The sequence below is a fragment of the Anarhichas minor genome, unplaced genomic scaffold, assembly GCF_050575085.1.
Source record: "Anarhichas minor isolate MPS153535 unplaced genomic scaffold, ASM5057508v1 ptg000027l, whole genome shotgun sequence".
NCBI classification, from domain to species: domain Eukaryota; kingdom Metazoa; phylum Chordata; class Actinopteri; order Perciformes; family Anarhichadidae; genus Anarhichas; species Anarhichas minor.
Window position 1 is genome coordinate 12,369,717 of NW_027466473.1, and position 13,958 is coordinate 12,383,674.

The window sequence follows — 13,958 nt, forward strand, 5'->3', positions numbered from 1 at the left end:
CGTTTAACTAATGTTAAGAACTATTGTATGTATCCTAGAACAATGACAGATGTCAGGACTGGTTGTCCAGGGACAACATTGTACAGTTCATCAGTCCTTGACCCTAGTATGATGAGAAGATTGGGTTTTGCATCAGAACACCATTATTTCTTCTAGTAACAGTAACAGTGTGGTCAAAACAATACAGTCTAACTTTGTACTGACATTTAATTCCATTACTATTAGATCCTCTGATGGACCTGTCAGCGTGCACTCTCTGAAGCCTATGAAATCATGTGGTGTGTACAGTACCTTATAGTCCATGACCTGGTGGGATATTACTTGGTATCACATGGTTATATAATATGAAGTATGAGTCAAGAGTTAAGTGGATGCCATACATAATTTAAGGGGGCTCAACACCCCAGTCTCCAACAGTTTGGCAAATTATTTAAATCCATTGGTGTGCTACATATGTTTATATGTCATGTACTGCCAGTTTTACATCATGTTATGATTACAAACATTATGAAGCAAACATTTGTGTAGCTTAAGCCTTTGTTTATTCTATATATACACAGACATACATTTAACTAAGCTGTTCCAGTTCTAGCATGAAAAACAAGCTCTCATGTCAGCATAGACGTGACACCACATCTCAAAGGATTACACAAGTAACTGCAATCTGCATGCAGGAAATATAGGATCTATGAAATGTGCATGGCAGCAAAGAGGTTAAAGATGGGCATTCCACAACAGGCTGCAGGCTGAGGAACCAATCAGCTTACAGAGTGGGGCTCAGAGGGCTTTGATTGGTTGCTTGGTAGCCCTGTTGTCATGATGATGTGAATCGGGTCCTGTCTGTGTGGTCTGTATCCAGGCACAGAAGTACACTGAAGCAAAAGATATGGATGGACAGGCTGCAGAACTTCCTGTCCCTGATATACACACACATGCATGTGCATTAATCCCAGAGTACAGATGTTGTATTCAAACTAGAACTGAACATATTCTGCTTGTTTACAGATGTGACATGCTGAGGAAGCATCTCTCTCACATATGCTCTCTGAAGATGCACGTTCACAAGTAACTACTTGTTATAAAAGAGTGAGTTAAATCATGGGAGTTTTATGTATATTTGACCATTTATCAGCCCTAGAATATATATCAGGACTGAACCAGAGCAGTTCATTATTATTTTGTATTGTATTAGTATGACTTTTTTCCCCCCATAGACGTCCTTAACCTATACATCTGTCATGCTTGTCTATTTTATCAGTTTATCAAGATATTCCCTGTATTGAAGTGCTATACCCAAAACTCAATGCTGGCTCTTTGGTTCCATCACTCCCGCCTGTGTCACCTTCCTCTACTACCACATGAGGGCATACATGTAAAGGTTTTGGTAAGTGATTTATATATATCTTTCTGCAGAAAATGTTATGTGTAGTATGCATTTCTTGTAATCATTTTGATTATCTGGGTGTATTAATGGATTCGATTACATTTATATTGTGTCAACATTTTGCATGTTCTAAATTTATCTTCGTATTCAGAAATATACGTATATATAGTATTTCAACTCTGTCCAAAGTAGTTTGTTGTAATCTAAATTGTCATTCAATTTAAATGTAGGAAAAAACACGACCTTCACAAATCCAGTGATTCTAAAAAGTAAAGCAGCAGCAGGTTGTCTGTTACTGCAGACATTCGACAGGTCACAGAAGGAAACGTACAGGTGTAAATGCTACAGTGAATGATGGCTGAGTTCCATTTATCTGCTTCAATGTCAGGGTCCTGGTGTTGTGCACGCTGGCCGCTTACTAGGACACTTGAATATAACAAGGCCTCATTAGTGTTATTCGTAACACCTGTGCCTTTCCTGTCAAGACAAGTCAAAAATGTCTGCTGTGGAAAAAGGCAGATTTCTTACAAAAACACCACAAAAAAAAAACATGCTTTGAAAACATTTTTAATGATGGATGATGAATGTGTAATACGTGTTAAATTGACTATGTATTTACTACATTTGCACAAACACTGCAGCAGAGCCACTTAACACGGTAGATTGCTAAACACGACAGTAGCACCAGAACAGAGGGCCTGAAAAAAAAACAAGGTTCTCACAAATACTTCAACATCAACTGCTGACGGAAATTGTAGCTGAAAGATGTACAGCACAAATACAAAGCAAGGTAGCCACTTCTACACACGGTATTATTCTAAATCCATATGATCAAACTGTGACGGGTGAATGACTTGTGTATGATGCAACATAACAAGAGAACATGGGTGTAGATTACATGTATTTTCAGCATATGCACACAGAAACATACACTATATATAACTCAGCCTCTCCTGAAAGTGTCTCCCAAATCAATGCAGAGCAAGCAAACACACAAATACTACATTTGTGTTAAATGTTTGTTTACAGCGTATCAGTGAAGTGTTGCTTGAACGTGATGGTAATTGTACATGCTGTCATTTGTGGTGGTATATCTCATGTATCTTATTTCGACGAAAGAAAAGTGGGTCATGCGACCTTGAAAAAAGTTAAGGAAAAATCACACACTGAGAAGGAAAACTTAGTGATTAAAAACATTACTTCTGTGGTGGTATGAACTGAAAAGCACAAAATGAATGAGGGGAAAGCTAAATAGAAAATAAAGCAAAATAGACACTAAAAGTACTCGATAATAGCGTCTGCAAGTCAATATCAGAGACCAAGCCTTCTTCTAACATCATGGCTGTCTGAGGCACACCTGGATCAAACACTAATTGCAAATTTTCATATCGTTTGGTTTTGTTTTAAATGATGATGGGGTGGAATTTTGTTCAAAAAAGGCTAAATCCCATAAAGATAGTCAACATAGCACAATATTCTGCAACTGAAAACTCACTACAAACCAACAGAGTAGTATTGATATATCAAATATTATGCATATGTTTGGACTGCTCAAACCCAGAAACAAATGATAATTCACAAATACATTTGGACCCAGATCTGTAAAAAAAAAAAAAAGTTGATAAAATCATGGTTCTGGAGAAATGGCCCCCGAGGAGGAAACTAAATTTTTTACACATTAACTCAAAAACAAGTAAAAACCAAAAATTAAGTTTGAATCAATTTTTTGTTGTTGTTGTCGACTTCATCAAAACATGTCGTTACAGTATCCAGACTTAACATTAGCATCAAGCTGGAGGAACAACCCAAGCTACCAAACAAGCATTAAGCACTTCCTGAGTTTGCAGGAAATACCACACCTGCAGGTGATGACTTGGAGGTGCTGAAGTTGCACAAGGGCTCAACTAACCCTCACTACAGTCACCCTCTGTTTACTGTCCCGACAAAGAGCCTCCAGCTGTGCTTCTCTCCGACTACCTTTATCACATCGCTGCTGTAGAGGCCGAAGCAGTGTATGCGACTGGGCCCTATGAGAAGTGTGGAAGTGCCAGTTATGGCCTTCATTACGGTTGTCTTTAATCAATTAAATGACCATAAACACTCTCATTCTACCATCAGCCTCACATTTTAACACTGCTTGCTGAGTACACACTCACCAACTAGGCGCAGATGCTCAAGGCCGGACCGGACAACTTACAAATCCAACCTCTCCATCTCTTTCCTTCCTTCCAGTCCAGCCTTCCTGAGACTTGTCAAGTCTCCCTCTCTCTTTCTGGGGAAGCCCACTGATCTTAACACATACACACACACACACACGCACACTTCATCACAAGGGGGAAAAGCTCATTGAAACCACCCTGCTGTCATTGCATCTGCTTGTATTTCATATGAAGTGGTTCTACGCTTTCTTTATCGTTTCCTCTCCCCTGGTATCTTCTCTTCTTCCTTCTTCTGCTTAAGTGTGTCTTCTCTCGTGGCTGAGTGGCAAGCAGGCTTCAGCAGTTGGGTTCCTTTGATTCCAACTCAGCCTGGTTCAGCCCACTTTGGCCCAGCTAAGGAAAGCAGGGATGTCTCGCACTGGGACGTTGCGGGTCAAAGCTTTGACGCGCAGGTTACGGTCATCTGTAAGGAGCACCACCTCCCTTTGGAGCCTCACTGTCCCATCTGTGAGTGGAAAAGGGGGGATAAGCCAGAGTAGCAAGAGATAAACGTTATTCACATCAGATTACATGCGTGTTAGGAACTCTCTACGCTGAATGAATGACAGGCAATGTTACATACTTCTCTGATCAGGCATGAAATCTTTTGCCTTGTCTTTGCAGTAGTGGAGGCAGCAGGACAGAATCACATCATCATTGGTACCCTGAGGAGGAACAGAAAAACAGTACAAACATTTGATGTAAGTTGTCATTTTCAATCAGAAGTCAACCACTGCTACCCAGCAAAAGAAAAAGCCTCTCGTCATTGCACAATCTGAAACCAAATCGCCAAAATTTAACAAGATTAAATAATACGAGCTATAAATATTTGGTCTCTCACCTGCTGTCCAGAGGTGTCTTCACTGCGGAAGGCAATAGAATCAAGCCGATTTCCTCTGCTCGTCAGCGCTCGGAGGCACGGTTCCCTGCCTTCGAATCCTTTCTCCAGGAAAGCCACAGCCAACCGGGCGTTCTCCTGCACGGCCCGCACATGGGCCGCGCTAACATTATAGTTGCCGCGACCGCCAGTGCCGCGTCCTCCTGAGCCCACTCCTCCACCAAAGTTGTCCTGGCCTTTAGCCAAGCCGTCCAACTCTGTAATCACTGTGAGAGAGAACACACATCGCACCATGAGTAAAGTAATAAGTATACGTAAACAAAGATGTCCCTTTTCTACACTTAACCTCGGCCAAATGGGGCATTCTTATGATTCTACACACGTCACAACACCACGATTTAATCCTTCTTCACTCATCCATTCATGTATTTCCTCTTTTCGTTTCAGTCTTACCGATAAGTGGCACAACTATTATGTATGTTCCACACTGAAGGAGTTTCTTCAACCCTCCCAAGTGATCAATGAATCCGTTGGTATCTGGAACCAAAAAGAGAGGCCTCACTTCCAGCTCCAACTGCCCGCCTGTCTGCAGCACCGCCTGGAACACACACGGTTTTTTGATTAATCCCTGAACATAAAGAATCTCAGACATACAGACTAATACCCATCACAATATACATGTTTGAATATGTATTGTTATGAATGTATACGTCTGTTTTACCTGTATTTTGTCCCTGCGCTTCTGTTGCTGTGCCAGTTTGTTTGTGAGGTCGTGGCGTCGCGCCTTCAGCTGTCTTATGTCATTCTCGCTGTCTCCCGCCTCATCCTCTCCTTCTGATGCGGAGAGAGATGACTCCGCCTCCACTATGACATCATCAGCCTGCCAAACAGACACGGGTAAGACACATTTTCAGCAATTTTGCTTCCAGTATTTTCAACAGACAGATCTAATTTACACCATTTTGTGTAGGTCAAATGTTAAAAGACAGGAGTGCAGTCAGGGGTGAAAACATAGAGGGAGCTCAATGAGGAGGAAACAATATATTAGAGGGAAAGTAGGAGGAAATCTGTCACCTCTTTCTCCGTTAGAGAATCCTGCCTGCTCCTTGTATCCGTTGAGTTAGTAGATGGAGAAGTTGCCACAGAGATGTATTTGCCTCCCTTGAAGGCCAACAGAGGCTCTTCCTGTCCACACAAAGCCTCCAGGAAGTACTTCAGCACCGTCACTCTCTTACAATCTGCTGCTATTGCCTAAGGAACGAGAACGGAGGTAGATGTGCATGAGAACTGGAAGAGGATGATTAGTGGTACCGGTCAAATCTGGCATGTTGAAGGTGACAGAAGAATTAACAAGAAGCATGTACCAGGGCTGAAGTGTTGCATCAAAAATAAATAACGCTTCTACTTTCCACTCACCACGTCAGTGTGTCTGTCTGTGTAACACGGCTCCTGTGGTGCAGCAAGCAGAGGGACAAAGCCAGCAAGCAGCCGGTCCTCCTTCAATTGCAGCACAGTCAACTCCTCATCGCCCTCAACTTCTTCAGTGTCGACTTTGAACAGCGGCACTTCCTCATGGTCTACACGGGCCAGCATGTTACACAGGTCAGCCAGGCACTGCCAAACATCTGGGCTGCAACTTGAGAGAGAGAGAAAAAGCCAAAACTGATGCTGAGGAATGAGTATTTTAAAGAACTGCTCTCTGAAGAGAGTTGGTATGTGAGGTTTGTGTACAAGTACCAGTAGAGGCTATGAGCAGAACCAATAGTAGTAATCTAAAGAGACTATAAATCAATACATAATTCTGTCTAATCTTTTTCATTTAATTTAAAAACATGACATGTCAATGTTGTGTTCACGACTTGTTTCCACTGCACTCAAGTGGCCCAAATAACATTAGGTACTGCAGGTTTAAAATGCTCACTCTATACTGCAGGGTGGTGGGTTCCACTGGTCTGGTTGCCCCAACATCCAGTCAGACCAGACCTTGATACTTGGCAGTAGTTCTCTAAGGTCCAATGGAAAGGCAGAGACCCGCACCATACCCTCCAGCTCCTCCCCTTTACCCTGCTCGTCTCCATCTATCATGGGGACTGGTTCTAAAAGAGAGAACGAGATTTTTGTTGAATACAACACTTAATAGACCTTAATTTCAGTCTAGAGCCACAACTTTAAGAAATGTGGCAGATACTTTCTGTGTCCGTACCTGCAGGAGTATCCCTGAGCAGCTCTGTGCAGCGCTGCACCAGTAGTGCGAACATGCCGAGGCCCAGGGCAGTGCTTTGCTCCTGTAAAACGGACCGCACTTCTCCGTCTTCACCTGAAAAAACACAAACAAGAACTTGAACCAGTACTTCCTCAACACCCTTTATATCAACATTAGGAATGACTTGTGTGCAGCCCCAGCATGTGCGTGTTCATTTGTATTATTATCATGCGATCCTGTGTGCAGTATTCACCTCTGCTGTGGGCATAGTGTATGGTGAACATGTTGATGGTGATGATCTGCAGCATGTGTGTGAAGCCCAGTAAGGAGGGGCCATGCTGGAGCACCGTCTTGAACTCCTGCAGAACACGGCTCGCCACTCCAGGGAAAGACTCCATGCTGTGTAGGCAAGACGCACACATTTATTAAAACATACGGGAAAAAAACAGACACACACAAAAATAAATAATCCATAATAATTCAGTCTATGGATTTAAGAGCTGGAATACAAGAGACAACACTCACCCCACTTTAGTGAAGAGCTTTCCATGTGCATGCAGGAAACTCAGAATGAATCTCTTATTTAGCTGGAGAAAACAAAAAGAGAAGGACGAAAAAAATAAAGTATTACTAATCTTTGGGAAACAAGTTGTATTTAGCTAAAAACCCGACAGCACATGACAAGAAAACACATGACTTCATCCAGTGAGGTTTGGAGCGGAGGTCACCATTTAAATGCACCAGAGGATTTGAACAATAGGAGTGGAAGGAAACGGACTGAAAAGGGTACTGAAGCTGGAAAGAGCAAAGAGGACACACATACAGATGCCTCTTTGTCAATGTAACAGGATACATTGACAAATACTGTCTTTGAGTGCATACATATAAAAGGCATAAGGCACATGAGACTGGATGTGAATGGGAGCATGAGTGAGAGAGTGAGAGAGTGAGAGAGAGAGAGAGAGAGAGCAAAAGAAAGAAAGGGATCTTACATCACTGGCGCTTAGACTTCCCAGCTCTCCATCCTGTTCGGAGTCTCTGCTGGATTCACTACCTCCCCTCTGAGACGATGGGGTTGCCGCTTGTCTGCTGGTGCGAATCCAAATTTCCACACGTGCTCCATCTTCCCCTCTTCCTCTTCCTCTTACTGCCGGCCCCCTGGAGCCTCCTTCATGCTCCTGCCTCTTCTTTTGCTCAAGCTGCTCTTCCTACAAGAACAAAGTCTGTCAACAAGAAGCACCCACGCTGCCGAAAGTTTTTGGTCCAAAAGAAATGGTAAAATATTTGGCACATTTAAACGACTTAACTTTATGTCTGACCTTGCGCTTAGCTTCTTCAAACAGACTCATCAGGCTTTCCTTTGCAGTCAGGATGGGGTTGGAAGCTGCCAAGCTGCGCATGTAGTAATACACAGCATCCAACTTCCGCTTCTGTAAATGTGAAAAGTGGAAAGCAAGTAAGAGGAGGGAGGCATCCTGCAGAAGGACGCACACTGGGTGGGTGACAACAGATCGTTATTCTTTAAGTTGTGTTTTTCAATTATCCCGTAGACATGCCAGGAAAAATACAGTCAGTGACATTCAAGTTATCCAATTGTGCCTGCAAAGAGCCTTTCCAGCTCTCAACCTACCACCCCTACTAAACTACACGTCACTTACTGTATAGACTGCCAGCAGGGCCAGCTGGTTATATGGTCGTCCATTTTTGGGGGCAATCTGCTGGGCTTTCAGGTACCAGCTGCAGAAAAATGGAAATGTGTAATCATGAGATACCGAGAGACGAGGTGGACTTTCAACATTTGCTGCTTCTACTTTAAATTATACGGTTCTTATCTAATTGGTAATATTTAGCGAGGAAGGAACTTTGTCTACTATTGTTCAAAATTTGACATTTTTAGCAGCCAGCATCTCAGAACAAATAAGTCCAAGATTGACTCCTGACCACCAGCTACAAGATATTTACACGGTAGCCTCCCGACTCAGTCAAAATCAAATATTCAATGCCAATACACATCCAGTGCTTTTGAATGTGTGTTAAGGAATTTCAAAATACGTAGAGAATGCTTGAGTTACAGCCTACCTGCGAGCCTTGCCGTAGTTGGCCGAGTCACTGGCTTGTTCCCGGTAACGTGCTATATCTCCCTGACAGATCATGCAACGCTGTGCACTAATGAGAGCATACTTCACCTGGAAAAGACAGAAACATTTAACAATTCACAACATACTTTTGAATTTCAATTGCCCAATTCAGGTATAGGCATTGGAAATGTATATTCGATCATTTTAATATGCATCATTTGATAAATCTTTGAACATATGTTAAGTGCACACACAACCAAACACAGAATAGAAGGTGCTGTACCGTTTTACGTAATGGCCGAGCCCTGATAGCTATGCCGTCCATGTAATCCTCCAACTTAAACTGGTACACTGTCTGCAGCTTCTGAAGCAGCCCATCAAAGAATAGTGCCCCCTGTAAAACACAAACAATGATCACCACAGACAATCAAAATTACTAAGCAAGGTCCCAACTGTGTATCCCATTATGTGCCCAAAGAGACTAGTTAGTTATCATCTGTCTTGACATATCCTCAAGCAAGAATATGGCACACAGATGTTCGATGCTAGCTGCAGTAACCTCCTGATTTTGTGAAGTGCTGCCCTGTCTGAATTTCCCCACACATTCCTTACCTCATCAAGCAGCGTGAGCAGCATGTTTCTGATATGAGGGGTGTTGTCACATGTCGGGTCTTTAAGTAGCTGCCGGAAGCGCTCTATGACCTGGTAAAAGACATTCTTCCACAAAGACTGATCCACGTTCTGAGAGTCTGAGAAGTCGATGTCTGTCAGGATGATCTGCTCGTATTGCCCCAAAAGGTCAGCTCTAGAAAACGGGAGGGCATAACAGGACAGTATAAGACAAATGAGTAAAACAACCACACACACACACCATGCAAAAATGCTACTAACGCATCTTTTCCCTCCCCTGTCCTCACCTGAGCTGGGCCATGCGATCCAGTCCATCAGCACTCACTCTGTCCCTGGACAGCAGGTTACTGAGCTGGAGCTCCTGTGCATCCGCAGCCCTCAGCTGCCTCCCCAGCTCTCCTCTGGCTTGTTGCTCCACCTCTTCAAATGTCAAACTACCTCCTGCAGCAGGCTGGGAATAGCCTGCTCCCCTGTAACTTCCACCGAACTGAGCCACACCAGGACCCGGGTACATACCATTAGGGGAAGCCATTTGGTAGGGCCCCATATGATACGGATATGGATAGCGCTGGTTGGTGGTAGTGCCAGGACTATGTGAATTGCTGGTGGACATGGGGTAGCTGTAGGGGTTGTCAGAGTTTTGGAATTTGTAGTAGGCCATGGCAGCAGCTTGCTGGGTTTGAAAGTGCTCACCCTGCGGGACCGGAGGACTGCCTGCTACCTCATCGTCTGTGTCCAGAAAGTGAAGTTGTCCATATCCGGTCCCGGTCTGGAGATATATAGGCTGTTGAAGAGCTAAATGCTGTGAGGACTGGGTGCTGGTAAGAGCAGGTTTCTGGTCGGGGTTATTGGGATCCCAGAGTCGTCTCATTCCTCCTCGGCCTCCTCGACTCCTGCAAGCTCCGCCTCCCCTAATTCCACCAAAAAGAAGCCTTTGCCCAACCTCGGGTGAATTGGAGATGTCTGTGCGAGCTGGAAGCACCAGGATACCTCCACCTCTGCCACGAGGAACCACGGCTGGCTTGCGTTGCTGTGACGTCCCGCTATGTGACGCGGTGCCAGACATTTTTTCGAGAGACACCCGCAGGATTCCTCGACCTCCGCCTTTGTTTCCTTTCAGTCTGTTCCTTTCTTCCCTCCGCCTCTCTGCACTTAGTTCTTCCCCCCCGCCTCTTCTTCTCCTCCTATCTTCTGCTATGTCACTCATCTCACTCCCTTCCGTAGAGGATTCCCCATTGGCTGTCCAGCTTTGTAAATGACTCCTTCGTCCGACTCCACTATTAGCCATCCCCTCTTTGTTATTGTGCACAGGCTCCAAGCGGGGCTTGGTACTCTCCACCTCCCTCCCTAGTCGAGGACCATCCAGGCTGGTCACGCTGCTAGCTGAGCTACTGCTGTAAGTTCGATTTCGTGAGCGCCGAATATCTGATTTGGAATAGCGTTTTGAGGTTGGTGTTGGGATGTTTGCATTGGATTTGTTTCTATCGCCTCTTTCAACAGCCCTGTCTGCATTTCTTTCTGTCCTTGCATCTTTCTCAGCGTCTCTGGATTGGTTGTTGTTGTCTCCTCTTCGGCTTTCTCTGTGATTCTCTCTTCCTTTGCTTTGTTGTGTGTCTCCAGTCTTACCAGCTTTGGTATCCCTTTCTGCTTCTGCTGCTCTCCTGTCTCCTTGCTTCTCAGGTTTCCCGTGGTCGTTCCTTCCTCCACCACCTGCTTCATCTTCTCTTCTTCTGGAATCCTGATTCCTCTCTTTTTCCTTATCCCCTCCTCTTCTCCTGCGGTTTCCCCTTTCCCTCTTCTTCTCTACCTTTTCATCCTCCTCTTTTGTTCCTCCCCCTTGGTCTCGCCTTTCATTATCAATTGTTTCCCCTCTCCCGCAAATTAATTCTTCAACAGCTTGGCTTTCACATCCCACTTTACCTCCGTCTTTCACACAGAGTTGTTCTACTTTGCTCGTAATTTTCTCCACTGAAGCATCAGAAGGTAATGGGTTTTTTTCCACATCACGGCTCCCATGCTTTCTGTTTGTTTCACTGGATTTAGACAATTTGATGTTTTCCAGTAGACCTTTTACTTCGTTAGCTTTCCCTCCCTGCTTCTGAATGGATGTTTTTTTGTTACCCTCTCTTTCCCCTGCACTCAACTGGCATTCTGGCTCAGTTTGCTGCGTATTCTGCCTGGGGGGAGGCATATCCTGCTCCGTTCCAACTCCAGAGTCCTTTCCCTGGATGCTCCTCCGGCTCCCAGGTTGATAAAATTCTCGGTCAGGTTTGCGGGCTTTCCGCGTTGGCTTAGCAGCTCCAGCAGCTTCCTGGTGTTCTCTGTCATTTTCAACAAAGCCCTTCTCTTTATTTGCTTCTGATTTAGGCTGTGAGTGAAAGCCCTTTCTACAGTTCTGAGTGTTACTACCGTCACCTCTCATCCTGTCTTCTTCCGTTATGTTGGTGTCTGCCCCGTCGTCTGTGCACCCATGTCTCTCTGAGACTCCCCTTTTCTTACTCTGTGACGGTTGACTATGCTCATGTGAATCAGCAGCCAGGGGATCACTTTGACCAGTTTCTCCCTCTTCACTGTCACGGTGACACCGTCCATGTCCAGCTACCGGCTGGTAGCGCTGTAGTTCAGGGCGTTTTCCTTCACACTTCCTATGCTGCTTGTTTACTAGATGCTCCTCCTGCTTCTCTGCAGAAGCAAAAACACAAACAGTAAAAAGATTGAGTATGGGTGTTAAAATAAGGTTGTTCTCTTCTTGTCAATAAATCCCATGAAAAAAACTCATTTAAAAATGACCCAGACTGTCTCTCAGTACTTTCTGACATCCCTTCCTTGTTTGTGGCAACCAGCCCCAATACCATTCATTGTTCATTCATTATAAAATATTTAAAATGTGTCACAAATACAGTTAATAAATAAAAAACAAAAAAAATGTGCATTTGTTGGAGACTATTTTCAGCTGTCCGTAATATGCATTTAGTGATCTCGCAAGTATTGGTGGCAGCAGAATGGTGTATGTTGAATTGACTAATAAATTTAAAAAAACTATAAGTTACAGTCCCTGTTTCATTGCAACAGGCATCCAGTGCAATAGAGTGTCCAATGCATGTGTTTTTGCAGCTACAACAGGCACTTTTAGTATGATTTCTTGACAATAACAAACATAAACAATATATCAGCTTAATAAAGAACCTAGGCTGGAAACACACATGTGCATGTACACACAATAACGCCCCCCCCCCCCCCCCAACACACACTAAACATTGCACATGGAAAAGGTAATCTGTTCACAAAGTTTTACAAACACAAACTACCTTACAGTAAATGTCAGACAGCAGTGGAATTGTGAAAAGTTAACAGTCATGTTAACGACAGTTAAATATCTGACGTTAACTAACATTTAAGGATTAATGTTACGAGAGTCGAGATTATCTCTCGTAACACCTTTCAACGTCAACGCTGCATTCAAATAATACGGACTCGTTCGTCCTACTAATCGACTTAAAGTAAATGGAGTAAATATAATTAACAATATGGCTATTAGAAACAGGGTTTAGTCGTGAAAGCAGTCGCTCATAAACGATCTGGTGTCGTTATGGTTGAAGGGGGCGTTTAAAACAGACCGCGCGGGACCAAAGAATGGGTAGGCAGATAGCTAGCTAGCTAACAACATTAGCTGGTTACAAACTTAGCAACTCCGTAGGCTACTTTTATCTAACTTGGAATACTTCTTTACTTAGATGTATCGACTTTTTCACGAATGCATTTCTTTTAGTTATCTACTTCACTTCATCTCACCTTTCTGACAGTCAATATTATCGACTGAATTCGACGCTACAGCTCTGAGTTCCGCAGCTGAGATTCGTACTCTGTCCAGTTCGTTCGCCATCTTTGCTTTAACTGAAACAACAAACACAACAAGTACGGTGGCCCAGCTGGATCAAACATGTTCACCGGGAGACACAATAGCGAAGGCAGTCGGGTAATGGAGTGCGGTCCCCTGTCAATTCAACCTAAGTGACAGGTTTTTCATTATAAGTAAATGTCTTGCATTCAAGATTTTATTATTATACATCTATTTCACTAGGCTACGATAGCATTACTACTAATAGGCTACTAACGTTAATTTCCCTTTTTAGACTAAAGGAAACACACAAAGTCCTTATTTGTCTCACACAGAATAAACTCATGTAAATCCTTACTATGGTTTTTTCTCCCAGCCTTTCGGTTAATTGTCTTCATATCTGTCCATCTATTTTCTATTGTGACTATCAACATAATTTCCCCTTAGGTTATCAGACATATGTTGTTTTGATGTAGGTTAATTGCTGGTTTTGTGACCTATGATCTATGAATACTATACTATAATATGTATATTCAATTTTATCTTAATATTTTCTAAAAATTAAAAAATAAATGAACAAATAGGGATTACATCTTGCCACCAAATGTGTTTATGTATACATGTGCTATTTGATTAAAAAAGTATTGTGGATGATTTCACATGAAGTCCTCATAGTCATAGACTCTTGGTTAATTCTCCAAAATATTTAGCTATTAATTAAGTCTATAATTATAATATGCATTTTCTGTTTTAATCTGACATGTGTGTCAGTCTAAAATGTTATGTAAT

At 43.2% G+C, this 13,958-nt stretch overlaps 1 protein-coding gene across 2 annotated transcripts; it reads right to left on the bottom strand.

The window, feature by feature from the left end:
• Positions 1-1,935: 1,935 nt before the first annotated feature.
• smg6 (SMG6 nonsense mediated mRNA decay factor) lies at positions 1,936-13,220 on the bottom strand. 2 transcript variants are annotated; one of them, XM_076101255.1, is made up of 19 exons: positions 13,124-13,220; positions 9,619-12,013; positions 9,314-9,506; positions 8,985-9,095; positions 8,703-8,809; positions 8,282-8,360; positions 7,943-8,053; positions 7,616-7,831; positions 7,149-7,210; positions 6,877-7,022; positions 6,624-6,737; positions 6,342-6,516; positions 5,837-6,056; positions 5,495-5,671; positions 5,142-5,300; positions 4,874-5,018; positions 4,424-4,686; positions 4,166-4,247; positions 1,936-4,048 (listed from the first exon to the last, which is right to left on the bottom strand). In XM_076101255.1, the coding sequence occupies exons 1-19, from the start codon at positions 13,212-13,214 to the stop codon at positions 3,918-3,920; spliced, it is 4,977 nt and encodes a 1,658-aa protein (XP_075957370.1). In that variant the 5' UTR covers positions 13,215-13,220; the 3' UTR covers positions 1,936-3,917. The 2 variants fall into 2 exon arrangements, with proteins under 2 accessions (XP_075957370.1, XP_075957369.1); XM_076101254.1 differs by having other exon boundaries at positions 7,931-8,053.
• Between the last annotated feature and the right edge of the window lie 738 nt (positions 13,221-13,958).

Coding starts and splice junctions, on each gene's coding strand:
- smg6 (XM_076101254.1), bottom strand. CDS start 13,214: ATGGCGAACGAACTGGACAGAGTACGAATCTCAGCTGCGGAACTCAGA. Junction 9,507..9,618: donor GATCGCATGGCCCAGCTCAG/GTGAGGACAGGG, acceptor CCCGTTTTCTAG/AGCTGACCTTTTGGGGCAAT. Junction 6,517..6,623: donor GCTCAGGGATACTCCTGCAG/GTACGGACACAG, acceptor TCTCTCTTTTAG/AACCAGTCCCCATGATAGAT.